The sequence below is a fragment of the Gekko japonicus genome, unplaced genomic scaffold (assembly GCF_001447785.1).
Source record: "Gekko japonicus isolate JY-2015 unplaced genomic scaffold, Gekko_japonicus_V1.1 scaffold513, whole genome shotgun sequence".
Lineage (NCBI taxonomy): Eukaryota > Metazoa > Chordata > Lepidosauria > Squamata > Gekkonidae > Gekko > Gekko japonicus.
This window is the reverse complement of record NW_015171519.1, coordinates 707,974-724,533: the sequence shown is the minus strand read 5'-3', so window position 1 is coordinate 724,533 and position 16,560 is coordinate 707,974. Positions and strand designations below refer to the sequence as shown.

Below are 16,560 nucleotides of genomic sequence, written 5' to 3'. Positions count from 1 at the left end.
GCCCAGTGTGACTTTTAAAGAACTTTCTCCCCCCCCGCTTTGTTTTTCCTCCCGCCCTGCCTTTGTTCCCTTTTTTCCGGTCCCCAGCCCATCCCAAAACTTCTCTTTCTTTCTTCTTGCGCAGAGGCAGCCGGAGTCCCAGAGAAAGGGAGACCAAGTTGGGCTGGGCCGGGCCCCACCAACCCGGGCCCCCCTGGTCCCGGAGGACGGCCCCCCTCCCGAGCCAAGATGTCCCAGCTGTCTGTCAAGGAACATCTGGATGGGATTCTCTCCGACTTTGAAGGTGAGCAAAGGGGGTGGGTGGGTGAGTGGGTGGCTTTGGGGGGCGAAGCACCCCCCAGAGGGGTCGGTGTGGTTTCTCTGGAGGACTTTTGCCCCCCGGGGCCTAGCTGCGGAGCCAGAGGGGCGGGGTGGCTCTTGTTCAAACGATGACACGAAGGAGTCTTCTGTCTCTGATCTTAATGTTGTATATGCCATTAAAGGTTTATTGATTGATTGAGGAGAAGGCACCCAGATCTGACCGGGTGGACGGGATGTGTCACTCTGTAGCCTGTGGATCTGAGACATTCGCCAGCCCCTGACACACGCTGGGTGTGCCAATGCTCCCTCTAAGCTGTGGAGTCTTGTGAGCAAAAATTCTACTTTCTGGAGCCACTGGCATGAAAGTTGTGAGCGAGTGATTTGGCTGCTGCATAAATGAGTTTGCTCCGGAGCCATCCCTCCTGAGCGAAGACAAAGATGTGTGAGCCGGAGGCTAAAAGACTGTGAGCTAGCTCACACTCACTCAGCTTAGAGGGAACACTGGCTGGGACGTGTGTTTCCGGGTAAAAGTTCTGCTAGGTTTGCATAAACTTCTAAACAAAGAGGACTGTGGAGGACCTCTGCCTTGGACACTGGCAGCGAGGGCTGGGCACGGGGTATGAAGTCTTGGGAGCAGAAAGGACAGTATTGGGCACAGGGTTCCCTCTCAGCTGAGTTAGTGTGAGCTAGCTCCACAGTTTTTTAAGCCTCCGGCGCATGCCTTTTTGTCTCGGCTTGGGGAGGAGGGCCCCAGAGCAAACTAATTTAGGCCGCCGCCCGATCGCTCGCTCGCAACTTTAATGCCAGCAGCTCACGAAGCAGAATTTTTGCTCACAAGACTCCACAGCTGAGAGGGAGCACTGATTGGATTCCAGATTCAACTTCCCACGACTCTCCGAGGGCTAGTTTCTAGTCCTCATTGAATGCACAGATAGGCCTGAAAGTCTGTGAGGAAGGCCTGATGGATCCAGGGTGTCTGAATAAGACTTCCAATCCTTGGGAGAGAGATTATAGCAGTGGTGGCGAACCTATGGCACGGGTGCCAGAGGCGGCACTCAGAGCCCTCTCTGTGGGCACGCGTGCCATCGCCCCAGCCAGGCCCAGACCATCATTCTCTGCCAAATAATTTTAAGTAAATGAAAACATTTGGGATTCCTTTCCTTACTTTGTTTGGATCATCTTAAGTTAATGTATGAGTTGTTTTTTCTAAAGTAAAACCTCAGTATCCAGGTTAAATTGCCGTGTTGGCACTTTGCGATAAATAAGTGGGTTTTGGGTCGCAGTTTGGGCACTCGGTCTCTAAATGGTTCGACATCACTGGATTATAGTATTCCACATCCGTTGTGGTCCCTTCCCCCGGCTTGCAAAAGGAGCATACATTATGCAAAGGAGTGAAGGCGGTCCCAGTGGGTAGCCATGTGGGTCTGCAGTAGAGGAACCGGGTTCGAGTCCAGCGGCACCTTAGAGACCAATAAGAGTTCCAGGGTAGAAGCTTTCGAGAGGAGTCGTCACCGCAAACCGGTGAGTTTTCAGACTAAAGTGAAGTGGAGGAGATTGTGCTGAGGGGCTCCATTTGCAGAACAGGATTTAGCTTTTCTGGGTGTGGGGTTTGGGTTGCTAGAATTTTAATTGTTTGTGAAGGACAGTGTGGATGCACACTCCTTGAAGCCCTTTGCCGTAACCTCTGGCTTTGATAGCCTCATTTGCTCTGTAACCTGGGACTACATGTGTCACGGGGGTTCAGCTGATCAAAATTCCCCTTGTGTTATTTGGCCCTAAAAAGTTGTCACGATTCACAAGGGAGCTCTGATATGGAGAAGGGCGGGGCTCGCTTTCCCTCCTGGTGCTTTTTCCTCCCTAGAAATATCCCCAATGGCAGTCGCTTTTAGTTCCAGGAGGGAAAGACACAGTGCCTGTTTGCTGTTTGTCTTCTTAAGGAAAAAGACAGAACCCATTTGTTCTTTGGACTTTAAAGAAAAAAGACAGTACCTATATGCTGTTTGTCTTTTTACGGAAAAAAAAGACACTACCCGTATGATGTTTGCTTTTTAGGAATAAAATACAGTACCTGTATGATGTGTGTCTTTTTTAGGGGAAAAGAGAGTACCAATAAGTTTTTCTTTTTAGGGAAAAAAGACAGTAGCCATGTGTTGTTTGTCTTTTTTGGGGGGGAAAGACAGTATCCATATGATGTTTGTCTTTTTAGGGCTAAAAGACAGTATTTGTGTGATGTGCGTCTTTTTAGGAAAAATGACAGGACCAATCTGTTGTTTGTCTTTTTAGGAAATAAGACAGTACCCAAAAGATGTTTGTCTTTTTAGGGATTAAAAGACAGTACCTGTGTGATGTGTGTCTTTTTAAGGGGAAAAATATGTTGTTTGTCTTTTTAGGGATAAAAGAAAGTACCTGTATGATGTGCGTCTTTTTAAGGGAAAAAGACAGTACCAATAAGTTTGTCTTTTTAGGAAAAAACCCATGTGTTGTTGTTTTTTTGTGGGAAAGACAGTATCCATATGATGTTTCTCTTTTTAGGGCTAAAAGACAGTTTCTGTATGATGTGCGTCTTTTCAGGGGAAATGACAGTACCAATATGTTTCTTGTCTTTTTAGGAAATAAGACAGTACCCATATGATGTTTGTCTTTTTAGGAATTAAAAGACAGTACCTGTGTGATGTGCGTCTTTTAAGGGAAAAAGACAGTACCAATATGTTTATCTTTTTAGGAGAAAAAGACAGTACCCATATGATGTTTGTCTTCTTAGGGGGGAAAAGACACTACTTTTTTGTCATTTGCCTTTTCCCCTCTACAGAGCTTAAAGGAATACCAGGGGAGGCACTGTTGACATGGGGAAGATTTGAGGCCCCACTCGCTATTTTATCTGCAAAAAGCTGCCAAAGGCATGTAGTATGGATGATGCCCATGCCACTGGTGAATTTAAAACAACAACCACCGAAACAAACAAGACCCACCCCCTCTATGCTGTTTCTTTGATAAGAAGAACCTTCCCCACGTTGCTTTAAGACTCAGAGGGGAGGAAGAGACAAACGGAGCCCATCTTCTTACCATTAAAGAGCCAGTTTGTTGTAGTTGGTTAGGAGCGCAGACTCTAATCTGGAAGAAGTGGATTTGATTCCCCACTCCTCCACATGCAGCTGCTGGTGTGACCTTGGACCAGTCACAAGTTCTCTCAGAGCTGTTCTCTCAAGAGCAGTCCTCGGGGGAGCTCTCTCAGCCCCACCTACCTCACAGGGTGTCTGTTGTGGGGAGGGGAAGGGAGAGGCGCTTGTAAGCCGCTCTGAGACTCCGAGTGAAGGGCGGGGTATAAATCCAATCTCCTCCTCCTCCTCCTTCTCCTCTCCTGGACTTAAAAGCTGCCTCAGGTGTGGCATTTCTGGTCAGGGAAATGGCACAGGAAAGAAGAGTGAAGGCAGCTCTTCTCCACAGGAGGCCCTGGCCACTGTGTGACACAGAGTGTTGGACTGGATGGGCCACTGGCCTGATCCAACATGGCTTCTCTTCTGTTCCCTCATGTTCTTATGTTCACTGCCTCCCCCGGATCCCTGTCACCACCTCCGATGATGACCATGTTTTAGCGCCAAGTAGCCCTTCTGCAGTTTCTGTAGCGGGCCACTTGGCCCGTTAATGTAGTTAAGACGCTGAGCTGCAGGCTGTGGAAGGTCAGTAGTTCCGCAGTTCAAGACCCGAGTGTGCCGCATGACGGAGTGAGCTCCCGTCTCTAGTTCCAGCTCCTGCCAACCTAGCAGTTCGAAAGCAAGAAAGTGCAAGTAGATAAATAGGGACCACTTCGGTGGGAAGGGAATAGCGTTCCGTGCGCCTTGGTGTTGAGTCATGCCGGCCACATGACCACGGAAACGTCTTCGGACAGCGCCGGCTCTTCGGCTTGGAAACGGAGATGAGCACTGCAACCCTAGAGACTAGCTTTCGAGCAAGGGAACCTTTACATTTACCTTATACTGTCGGGCAGAGGCCTGTTTTTCCTGACGCAGCCCTGTTTGGTGGTACCATACCAGTTTGGGGGGGAAGTAAGGAGGAATACTCTCTGCACATGCCCAGAGGCACTCTCATACTTTATTATCAGTTCATATAATCCATGGCTAACGTTGGGGTTGGGTCCCGTGGGTGAGTTGGGGTTGCCAGCTCCGGTTTGGGAGATACCTGGAGATTTGGGGGCGGAGTCTGGGGAGGGCGGGGTTTGGGTTGGGGAGGGGCCTCGGCAGGGCACGATGCCACAGAGTCCCCCATTTTCTCCAGGGGGGACTGATCCCTGTTGTCTGGAGGTCTGTTGTAATACTGGGAGATCTCCAGGCCCCAACTGGAGGCTGGCAACCCTAGGGTGAGTTCCGCACCCGCTGGAACCTTCCGCCACTGCCTCGAAGATGGATAAGCCACTCCTGGTGGCGGCGGGCGAGCCTCCGCAGGATCCAGCCTGTTACGGACAGGTCCAAGCGGCTAATCTCGAGTAAACTCTGTCTCCAGTTAGATCACCGCTTTTATTAGCGTGGGACCCTTGGGTCTGGGCGTGACCGAGGCCGCCAGTTGGGGCCCAAGCCTCCCACCCTGCTGTGTGCCTAGAGGGGTGCGGCGGGTGTGCGCGCATAGCCGAGGGGAGCGTTTCTACCCCTGTGGCTCTGTGTACTTTAATCAGTTTGTGTAAGGGGGGAGCTCTTTTGATACGCCAAGGGCCCTTTCGAGTGTGTACTTTGGAAGGTGGAATTTGAGGGGGGTGGCCGGGGTTTGAACCGAACGGGAGATGACTCCCCCCCATGCTTTTCACGGTTCCGAACAGACCGTGAGTGTCTCTATCCCGGCTCCAATGAGCTCCGGAGAACCGAACTGCAGAGATCTTGGACCCCCACCTTTCCCAAGATGGAAATAGAAGAAGAGATTGGATTTATACCCCACCCTTCTCTACCCAAGGGAGTCTCGGAGCGACTTACAGTCTCCTTTCCCTTCCCCTCACCACAACAGACACCCTGTGTGGTAGGTGGGGCTGAGAGAGCTCTAACAGAAACGGCTCTTTTTCAAGAACAGCTCTTATCAGAGCTACGGCTTGCCCAAGGTCATCCAGCAGCTGCAAGTGGAGGAGTGGGGAATCAAACCCGGTTCTCCCAGATTAGAGCCCGCGCACTTAACCACGACACCAAACTGGCTCTCCAAGTATGGAAATGGGATCTTCTAAGACACAATAACAGGGTGAAATCCACCTGGGACTCCTCCCACGTGAGCCACGTTAAAGTTCCTGGCGTCCAGAGAATGAGCCCCGGGTCGAACCCGGAACCTTCTGCGTGCCAGGCAGACGTTCTTCCCCTGAGCCGCAGCCCCTCCCCATTCATGGAATGCTGTTATGAGAACAAATAAAACCTCCAGGTTCAGAGGCAGTGTACCTTTGAAGACCAGCCGCTGGGTGGGGAAAGAACATCTGGTAAGGCTGATCAGCCCGGTTTTGATATTATTGCTAAGAGCTGTTTGTGAGTAACTTCAAAACGTATAGGAACAAAGGAAAGTCCAATTTGGAAGATCCGTGTTCATGTGGATGCACAGCTGTATGAGGTCTTATGTATGAAAAAGACACCTCGAAACGAATGTTAACTCCGGGGGAGTTCGTCCAGTTTCATCTGCTGACGTCTTCATTTCGTCTTGTGACGTCCTTATTTTCTGTAAAACATAAGTGTACAATGGATTGGATTCAATATTGTTGCATTAATACAAATTAGAATTTGCATGATTTGCACTATTTGCAGTAGTTCTATTGTGTTGGTTTATGTCATACTGCAACCCCCCTCATTTGTTGTGATACCCGGAAGCAGCCGGGTCTCTCTGGAGGTCGATGCTCCCTCTAAGCTGTGGAGCCCTTGAGAGCAAAAACCCTACTTTGTGAGCTGCTGGCATTGACGTTGTGAGCGAGCGATTTGGCTCCTGCATCGATTAGTTCGCTCTGGAGCCCATCCTTCCCGAGCTGAGCCGTAATGACGTAATCACGCTGGGCACGTCGCAGGACGACACTCTAGCAATCGCCCTAAAAGCTCTATGGTACCATAGAGTTTTCAGGGCGATTGTTAGAGCGTCGCCCGGCGACATGCCCAGCATCATTACGTCACTTCCGGGTGACATCAACTCGCTGGGCACATCGGCCTGATCTGGCCACTGTGGGGGCGGGGTTCCCCCCACCGGCTGGATCGGGACCGGAGGATTGGGGGCCCTTTCGGCGGGGGAATCCCCCCCGCCAGGGAGACTTGGCAGGCCTAGAGGCCGAGTCCTTCCCCTGATGTTGCCTCCGTCCTGGCTCTGGGATTCGGTGCCTCTGAATGTGGAGGTTCCCCCCTCAGCCACCACGACTAGTAGCCCTCGATAGACTGATCCTCCTTGAATCTATCCAAGTCCCCTTTTCAAGCTGTTTATTCCTGTGGCCATCAATACATCCTCTGGCAGCGAACCCCACATTTTAATCACTCTCCCTGTAAAGTCGTCTTTCCTTCTCTCCGTCCTGAATTCTCCTGCCCATCAGACCTCGAATTCTAGGGTTTCCGAAGCGAGAGACGATTTTCTCTTTGTCAGTGCTCTCCATTCCATGCATAATTCTATAAACTTCTTTCATGTACCCCACTCCCCCCCTTAATTGTCCCTTTTCTAAACCGAAAAAGTCCCGGACTCTTCAGCCTTTCCTCCTAGGGAAGGTGCGTCAACCCCCTAATAATCTTGGTCGTCCCCCTCTGCATTTCCAGCTCTGCAATGTCCTTTTAAACTTGAGCTGCGGTGGCTCAAGTGGTTAAGACGCTGAACTGCAGGCTGTGGAAGGTCAATAGCTCAGCAGTTCGAGACCCAAGTTGCCGCATGACGGAGTGAGCCCCCGTCTCTAGTTCCAGCTCCTGCCAACCTAGCAGTTCGAAAGCAAGAAATTGCAAGTAGATAAATAGGTACCACTTCGGTGGGAAGGTAACAGCGTTCCATGCGCCTTGGTGTTTAGTCATGCCGGCCACATGACCACGGAAACGTCTTCGGACAGCGCTGGCTCTTCGGCTTTGAAACGGAGATGAGCACCGCAACCCTAGAGTCGGACTCGACTGGCTTTCGAGCAAGGAAGACCTTTACCTTTAATGTCCTTTTGGAGATACGGCGAGCAGAGCTGCCCACGGCATTCCAAATGAGACCGCACCATAGATCTATACAGGGGGCATTACGCTATCGGCTAGGGTTCTCAGCTCTGGGTCGGGAAAGACCTCAGGATTTTGTGGTCAGAGCCTGAGGAGGGCGGGGCTTGGGAAGGGGAGGGACTTCAGTGGGGCACAGTGCCCTAGAGTCCCCCTTCCAGAGCGGCCGTTTTCTCCAGGGGGACCGATCTCTGTCGCCTGGAGATCAGTCGTGACCCCAGGGGATCTCCAGCGATCACCTGGAGGCCGAGGAATTCCAAAAACAACATCCGTGACAAGAATAACAGAGAGCCGATAAGAACATAAGAGATGCCAAATGTTGGATCAGGCCAAAGGCCCATCCAGTCCAACACTCTGTGTCACACAGTGGCCAGAAATACCAGTGCCATCAGGAGGTCCACCAGTGGGGCCAGGACACTAGGAGCCCTCCCACTGTTGACCCCCCCCCAAGCACCAAGATGACAGAGCATCCCTTGCCCCAGAGCCCCTATCTATACCTTGTGGCTATTAGCCACTGATGGACCTCTGCTCACTTTCCCCAGCATCATTTGCCCCAGATGACAGAGCATCCCTTGCCCCAGAGCCCCTATCTATACCTTGTAGCTAATAGCCGCTGATGGACCTCTGCTCCATATGCTTATCTAATTCCCTCTTATAAGAACATAAGAGATGCCAATGTTGGATCAGGCCAAAGGCCCATCCCGTCCAACACTCTGTGTCACACAGTGGCCAGAAATACCAGTGCCATCAGGAGGTCCACCAGTGGGGCCAGGACATTAGAAGCCCTCCCACTGTTGACCCCCCCAAGCACCAAGAAGACAGAGCATCACTTGCCTCAGAGCCTCTATCTGTACCTTGTGGCTAATAGCCACTGATGGACCTCTGCTCCATATGCTTATCTAATTCCCTCTTGAAGCCGTCCGTGCTTGTAGCCGCCACCACTTCCTGTGGCAGTGAATTCCATGTGTTAATCACTCTTTGGGTGAAGGACTTCCTTTTATCCATTCTAACCCAACTGCTCAGCGATAAAGATAAGTCTCAAAAACGTTTACTTGTAATAATTCTGTAGAAAGTTTTCTCCTATTATCGCTCACACGCTAACAAATACTGCGCAATGTAAACAATCCGTTTCACAACATTTGCTTTATCTGAGCGTGCCGCAATCCCAGGTCTTATCAATGACTACTTATGGACTCTTGCAGGAGACATTCCCTGGAGGCCGTTTTATTCTCAGTCCCTTTCCTGATAATCCCTAAACACAGGGTTTGCCTTTTTCACCGCTGCAGCACGTTGGGCTGGCGCGTTCATTGAGCTCTCCACTTACGACCGGTGCTCCCTCTAAGCTGTGGAGTCTTGTGAGCAAAAACCCTACTTTGCGAGCTCCTGGCATTAAAGTTGTGAGCGAGCGATTTGGTTACTGCATAAATTAGTTTGCTCTGGAGCCATCTCCCCTGAGCGAAGGCAAAAATGTGTGTAAAAGGTAAAGGTAAAGGTTCCCTTGCCCGAAAGCCAGTCGAATCCGACTCTAGGATTGCGGTGCTCATCTCTGTTCCAAAGCCGAAGAGCCAGCGCTGTCCGAAGACATTTCCGTGGTCATGTGGCCGGCATGACTAAACACCAAGGCACATGGAACGCTGTTACCTTCCCACCAAAGTGGTACCTATTTATCTACTTGCAATTTCTTGCTTTCGAACTGCTAGGTTGGCAGGAGCTGGAACTAGAGACGGGAGCTCACTCCATCATGCGGCACACCCGGGTCTCGAACTGCTGAACTACTGACCTTCCACAGCCTGCAGTTCAGTGTCTTAACCACTTGAGCCACCGCAGCTCCTTAAAAATATATATATATGTGTGAGCCGGAAGCTAAAAAACTGTGAGCTAACTCACACTAACTCAGCTTAGAGGGAACACTGCTTACAACCCCTCAGTCTTTCCCTCTCTTGGTCTTATCCAGGTCCCACCTGGAGGTTGGCATCCGTAGCTCCCGCTAAGCCCAGACTGGCTGGTTTGCAGCGAGTGAAACTCACAGCTTCGGCAGCCGGTCGCTCTGGAGAGCAGCTGTTGTGCACACAACGTCGGGGCTGAAATGCAGGTTAATTCCTCTGGCCCCGCCATAACATTAAAGCACAGTTTTATCCGGGAGAGGAGGCAGCCGGTGGCTGCCAGGGGGTGGAAAGCTGACAATCGCCGGCTTGTCTCTGGGAAGACAGGAAGGGGGAAGGCGGAGGGGAGCTCTCAATTACCAGCTGTCGGTGTGGCAGGATCTCGACTTCAGCATTTCGCAGATTGTAATTAAGGGAAATTTTGGAGCAGGACGGGGCCAAGAGAGACGCGCTGGCAGGAGACCGTCTTGCCCAGGCCGAGGCCGTGCCTGGCCTCCCGGGGGACTGCCCTATCCAGGAGAGTTCGAGAACAAGCCCCCTTTTGAGTGGGGGACCCAAGGACTGTGCTGGGGGGGGAGACGACCTAGACCCGCTGCAGGCAGTGTTCCCTCTAAGCTGAGTTGGTGTGAGCTAGCTCCCAGTTTTTTAGCCTCCGGCTCACGCGTTGTTGTATGGCCTGCAGGCATTCAGTAGCGAGACTGTCAGAAGGGGACTGTGAGGCTTCTCGACAACGCTGACAGATCACAAGAGAGCCAATCTGGTGTAGCGGTTAGGAGCGCGGACTCCAATCTGGGAGAACCGGGTTTGAGTCCCCACTCCTCCACATGCAGCTAGCTGGGTGACCTTGGGTCAGTCACAAGTTCTCTCAGAGCTGTTCTCTTGGGAGCAGTCCTCGATAGAACTCTCTCAGCCCCACCTGCCTCACAGGGTGTCCGTTGTGGGGAGGGGAAGAGAAAGGAGATTGTAAGCCGCTCCGAGACTCCTTCGGGTGGTGAAGGGTGGGGTATAAATCCAATCTCCTCTTCTAGATCAAGGCAGGCAGCCATGTTCGTCTGGAGCAATAGAACAAAGTTGGAGTCCAGCGGCACCTTTAAGACCTACAAAGTTTTATTCAAGGTGTGAGCTTCCGTGTGCACGCACACTTCCTCAGATACATCGAAATGGAATTACAGATCATAGTTATACATATAGAGAGAGGGCGGCTTGTTAAATTAGCTTGCAAAATGGTGAAGATATTTTTTTAACAGATCAAAAGAATAACAAGCTCGGTTTCTGGTTATCATCATCTGTTTGGGTTCAACTAGAGGGGGAAAGCAACATGGGTAATAAATATGTCAGAACTGGAGACGGATGTGCCCTAAATTGTGAGAATTCAGTCATTAGATCCCATTTACGGAGGCAAACTTTACAGCAGCTTGGCTCCCTCGAGTATTTTTCAACAGAGAATTTACATTTAAGCCTGCCATTCCAAATGACATCACCTATTCAATTATAGTCTTAATCGTTAAGAGTAGTAAACTGGACATTTTTGTAAAGCAACACCTTGCCAGAGATTTGGGGAGGCGGAGCCTCGGGTGGACGAGGTTTGAGCAGCGAAGGGACCTCCGAAGGGTGTAATGCGATAAGAGTCCACCTTTTTCTCCAGGGGAACTGATCTCGGCGGACTGGAGATCGGTTGTAAATCCAGGAGATCTCCAGCCACCGCCTGGAGGTTGGCATTCCTAGGGCCAAAGCTCAGTGAGGTATAAGGCTTAGAACAGGTAACAGGAAGTCCTTCCTCACCCAGAGTAATTGACACGAGGAGTTCCCTGCCGCAGGAAGGGGTGTCGGCTACAGGCATCGAGGGCTTCAAGAGGGGATTGGAGAAACATCTGGAGCAGAGGTCCCTCAGTGGCTATTAGCCACAAGCTGTAGAGGGAACACTGTGTCTGGGGCAGTGAGGCTCTGTCTTCTTGGTGCTGGATGCGAGGGCGATCTGGCTGCGACCTCTTGTCACCCCATTGAGCGCCAGGGTTGATTCGGCTGATCTGGCTGGCTAGGCGGGTGTCCCCGACCTCCCTCACTCCTCCATGCGCGTCCCTCCCGAAGCTGCGACCATCCCAGGTAGAAGGAGCGTACCGTTCTTCGGTCTCTTATGTTCTTTTGTCTGGGGCAGTGATGCTCTGTCTTCTTGGTGCTTCGGGGGCCACAGTGGGAGGGCTTCTGGAGTTCTGGCCCTGCTGGTGGACCTCCTGATGGCCCCTGAGTTTTGGCCCCTGTGTGACACAGAGTGTTGGACTGGATGGGCCACTGGCCTGAGGCAACATGGCTTCTCTTCTGTTCTTATGTCTGGAGCAGTGAGGCTCTGTATACTTGGTGTTTGGGGGGCAACAGTGTGGGAGGGTTCTGGATTTCTGGGCCCACTGGTGGACCTCCTGATGGCCCCTGGGTTTTGGCCCCTGTGTGACCCAGAATGTTGGACTGGATGGGCCACTGGCCTGGTCCAACATGGCTTCTCTTCAGTTCTTATGTCTGGGGCAGTGATGCTCTGCCTTCTTGGTGCTTGGGGGGCAACAGTGGGAGGGCTTCTGGAGTTCTGGCCCCGCTGGTGGACCTCCTGATGGCACTTGGGTTTTGGCCCCTGTGTGACACAGAGTGTTGGACTCAGCCCCGTAGCTAGGGACTTTGGGGGGGAGGGGGCCATGGGGGGGCGGCAGCTAATTTAATCAAAAGTTCCAGAGCAAGTGGGGGGGGTAATGCCCAGCAGTTGCAGGACTTGTGTGTACACCAGCCCCTGTGCGGTGAGGATAAGTGGCGGGCTCCCCGAAGCCAACAGGATAGCTAGCAAGTACGGCTACATCAATATAGGTAACTCTCACGTGGTGGCAGCAGGAGGCCAAGCGCTCTCTCGGTCACTCCGAACCCTTGTCTTTTCTTCTCTTCTCTTTTCTTCTTCTCTTCCCACTTTCCCGAGATGTCCCCTTTCCTCAACACCTTCGTTTCGTCCCTTTCCTTTCTGCTACCTTTTCCTTCCTCTCGGCTTTCCTCCGTTTTTTAAAACCTCTTTCCCCTTCTGCCTTTGACTTGGCCCCGTTTCTGCAGGAACCCTGACCCAAGCAGAGTCTTACCCAGGTCGCCCCACCCCTATTTTCTGGCTCAGGCCTTCCGATCTCCCTTTCCTTCCCTTCCCTTTCCCAGAAAACCTTGTTGTGTTTCTTGTGTTTGTTTTGCGCGGGACTTTGAGGTTTCGAGTCAGTTTCAGCGGGCTGGTCAATTTCAGACCGGGGCAGAAAGCTGCTTCTCTCCCCCCTCCCACTTTTGACATCCCGCATAAAGACCCTGATGCTGGGCAAGAGTGAAGGTAAAAGAAGAAGGGGACGGCAAAGGATGAGATGGTTAGTGTCATAGATGCAACGAACATGAAATTGAGCAAACTTCAGAGGACGGCAGAAGACAGGAAGGCCTGGCGTGATCTGGTCCATGGGGTCGCGAAGAATCAGACTCGACTGTGCGACTGAACAACAAAAATAAATTACCCGCCCCCCTCCAGTTAAAAAAAGGTGTGGCTGTCTTCCACCCAGGGTTTTTGCAGTCCTTTCCTTGGCATCTCCAACTCAGTGGATCTCAGCTCGTCGAGCCGGGAAAGATAGCTGTTGGGTCTCTTTTGCCAGGCTCTGAAGGGGTGTGTCTCCAGCTTTGGGTGTGGCAGGAAAAGGTCTCTGTTAGATGGGACTGCAAAAGACCTGTCTTTGCCTGAAACCCCAGAGGGACGCTGCTGGTCGGAGTAGAGGAGAACAAGATGGACCAGTGGCCTGACTCCGCATTGGGTACAGCAAATGTCAGCAGCGGTGATCTTAATCGAGCTCGGGGGGTGGAAGGATGGGCTTTGTGTGTCAGAAGGTTCAGTCCTCATCATCTGCAATTAAAACGGATGTCAGGTAGCGAGTTCCAGGCACTGTATGCTGTCCTCCCATGGCAAAGGTAGACCTCTGTATATGTGTGAGAGAAGCGGGCCCAGAATAACCTTTACATCAGTGCATTAAATCGATGGGAAACTGCTGCACGCTCCATTGCTTCTGTCTGGGAAGGTGTTTTCTCCAAGGTCAGTTTGACTATCAGTGCTTACTAGGGCTTTTCTACCCGGCTGCTCTCGTGGTTTGGCTTGCTTGCAAAAATCTCTGCGAACTTTCTTTCTCAAGGAAACGCCTTCCTACCGTACCCCGTGTCTCTTTCCTTGGGACACTGTCGGGCCTGTGTAGTTTTGGTGCCATTGGCCGTTCTCCCCGTCTGAGTGTGCTAAATAGGGAGAGCGATACAGATACGTCTTACAGCAGGGTCCCCAACCTTTTTGAACCTGCGTGGCACCTTTGAAATTCTGGAACTGTGTGGTGGGCGCAGCCAGAAAATGGCTGCCAAAGAAGGCGGAGACAGCCACAAAATCAAAATGGCTGCCAAAGAAGGCGGAGGCAGCCAGAAAATGGCTGCCGCAGAAGGCGGAAACAGCCACAAAATGGCTGCCGCAGAAGGCGGAGACAGCCACAAAATGGCTGCGGCCACAGCTTACCTTCAGTCACACCGTGAAAACTCTTGTGCTGTGGCGGCAGCTGCTGCCAAAGCGATGTTTTGAAAAATCAGAACAGCCCATCAAATCCCAAATAGCCAATCAGACGTTTTGCTGGGGAAAAGCCCCGCGCGTCCCCACCCACTTTGCACAAACACTTGGTGGGCACTGGGTGGAATTGTGGCGCACGTTACGGTGCCCAAGGGGACCGTGTTGGGGGTCCCCGTCTTACAGGCTCTCGTATGGGTTACTGAAGTCACAAATGCAAAGTGCTTTGAATGTTGAAGGCATGCTCTGTGTCACGTTTTCACGAGAAAGGCAGGCTGTAAACAAGCGAAGTCAAATATCCTGCAGCTCCTCCAGCTTCTGAGATATGAGCAAACAACCGCCACATAAGTTCAAGTGTCTCTTCGTTTTTTAAATTCCTTATTTAATTCATTTGTGTGCTCGCTTCGGCAGCGAATTCATTTCTACTCTGCCTTTCTCCCCGGTGGGGGCCAAAGCAGCTGAGATTGTTCTCCTCTTTTCCATTTTATCCCCACAACAACCCTGTGATGCGGGTTGGGCTGGGGACATGTGACAGGCCCAAGGTCACCCAGCGAGCTTCCATGGCAACGAGGACGAGGAACTACGGTACCTCTTTTCTTCCTCCCCCTCCCCTATGAAAGCAGATATTCTGTGGGAACTAATTTCAGCCCTCATCCTCTGTTGACAACCATTTCCCCACTATTATACACAGAGAGTGATTCAAATGTGGGATTCGCTGCCAGAGGACGTCAGGATGGCCACAGGAACAAACAACTTTGGAAGATTAGATAGATTCAGGGAGGATCAGTCTGTCGATGGCTACTAGCCATGGTGGCTGAGGGGGACCACCACGTTCAGAGGGACTAAGACTCTGAATTCCAGGGCCAGGAGGCAACACCAGGGGAAGGCCTCGGCCTCTGTGCCTCCCTTGTTTGGCCCTCCAGAGGAACTGGTGTGAGACAGGCACTGGTTGGCCCCTGTGTGAGACGGGATGCTGGACTAGATGGACCCCTGGGGTGATCCCAGCAGGGGCACTTCTGATGTTCTTACGGCTCGCAGGGCAGTGTGGGAGCGGAAAAGGTTCTTGGCTTTGATTTGCGAAAGGCGGTGTGGAGTTGTTTTCTGTTGCCCCACGCCCCCAACGTGAGTGACGTGGCGCAGCTTTGGGGGGTGGAGTTCCCCCTGGGGCCCGATTCCGCCACGGCGGAAATCGGGCCTCCAAAGCGGGGGTTTCCCCGCCCCCACTTGGCAGCCCTAGATCCAGCAGGGCTCTTCTTACATTCTTCTCAGGGGAAGGCCTCGGCCTCTCTGCCCTGTTGTTGGCCCTCCAGAGGAACTGGTTGGCCATCATGTGAGACAAGATGCTGGACTAGATGGACCTTCACTGGTCTGATCCAGCAGGGCTCTTCTGATGTCCTTCTCAAGGGAAGGCCTTGGCCTCTCTGCCCTGTCTGTTGTTGGCCCTCCAGAGGAACTGGTTGGCCATCATGTGAGACAGGATGCTGGACTAGATGGACCTTCACTGGTCTGATCCAGCAGGGCTCTTCTGATGTTCTTCTCAGGGGAAGCCCTCGGCCTCTGTGCCCTGTTGTTGGCCCTCCGGAGGAACTGGTTGAGGCCACTATGTGAGACAGGATGCCGGACTAGATGGACCCCTGGTCTGATCCAGCAGGGCCCTTCTGATGTTCTTAATCATCGCATACCTGCAACAGTGTATAGAAGTGCAGACTATCCATATGACTTTGCCTCCTTCCTCAGTAAGCATGCCAGAGCTCGTCCCCTAAGTTTCTGGAAAGTGTGGAGGGCGCTGATGGAGGTTGATCAGATTGGCTCCCCTCTTTCCAGGCTGTTGGAAACCAGTGGAGGTGGAGGGGCGGCGCAGGCCGCTTTCAAGCAGAGAGCAAGAGAAGGGAAGGGAATTCTCTTCTAGCCGTGCCCAGGAATGTGGGCGCCCTGTGTAATTACAGGCGCTCACCTTTGGGCTAGCTGGCTGGAGGAGCAATTTGAGCACTCCTGGGTTGCACTGGCGGCAAGGTTGGCTCTGAGTGAGGCGAAGACCGGGCCCTGCTTCTGGTTTTGGAGGCGGGAGGGGAGACGTCGTCGGGGATCCTGGCCATTTTTGCACAGCACCCTCGGCCTGCTCCGGTTCCTGAGTCTGCAGTGATTCCGCAAGCGGCCGCCTCGGTCGCAAAACGGGAGCCAGAGCGTATCCGTGTCGCTACGGGCCATCCTCTCCATTTACGGCTTCGTTCAGGGGTTAGGGAGTCGGACTAGTAGCTGGGAGACCCAGGTTCGAATCCCCGCTCGTGGCACGGAGGCTTGCTGGGAGACTTTGGGCCAGTCATACCCGCTCACCCTAGCCCTACCTCCCGGGGTTGTTTGTGAGGATAAAAGGGAAGAGAGACAAAAGCCGTAGACCAAGTTGGGTCCCCGCCAAGTTGGGTATAGATTAATATTATGTCCTGGATGAAGGACTGCGTGGGGGGGGGGAGAAGAAGAGATTGGATTTCTACCCCGCCCTTCACTATCCAAAGGAGTCTCAGTGCGACTTACAATCTCCTTTCCCTTCCCCTCCCCACAACAGACACCCTGTGAGGCAGGTGGGGCTGAAAGCACTCTTTTGAGCTCGTGAGAGAACCGC

At 52.3% G+C, this 16,560-nt stretch overlaps 1 protein-coding gene across 1 annotated transcript in view; it reads left to right on the top strand.

Moving 5' to 3' along the window:
* Nucleotides 1–133: 133 nt before the first annotated feature.
* The window catches only part of SEPT12 (septin 12), a 99,917-nt gene continuing 83,490 nt past the window's right edge, over nucleotides 134–16,560 (top strand). The window contains exon 1 of the mRNA XM_015419409.1: nucleotides 134–283. Coding sequence (XP_015274895.1) covers nucleotides 229–283 — 55 coding nt within the window. The 5' untranslated portion in view covers nucleotides 134–228. The remainder of the gene's footprint in view (nucleotides 284–16,560) is intronic.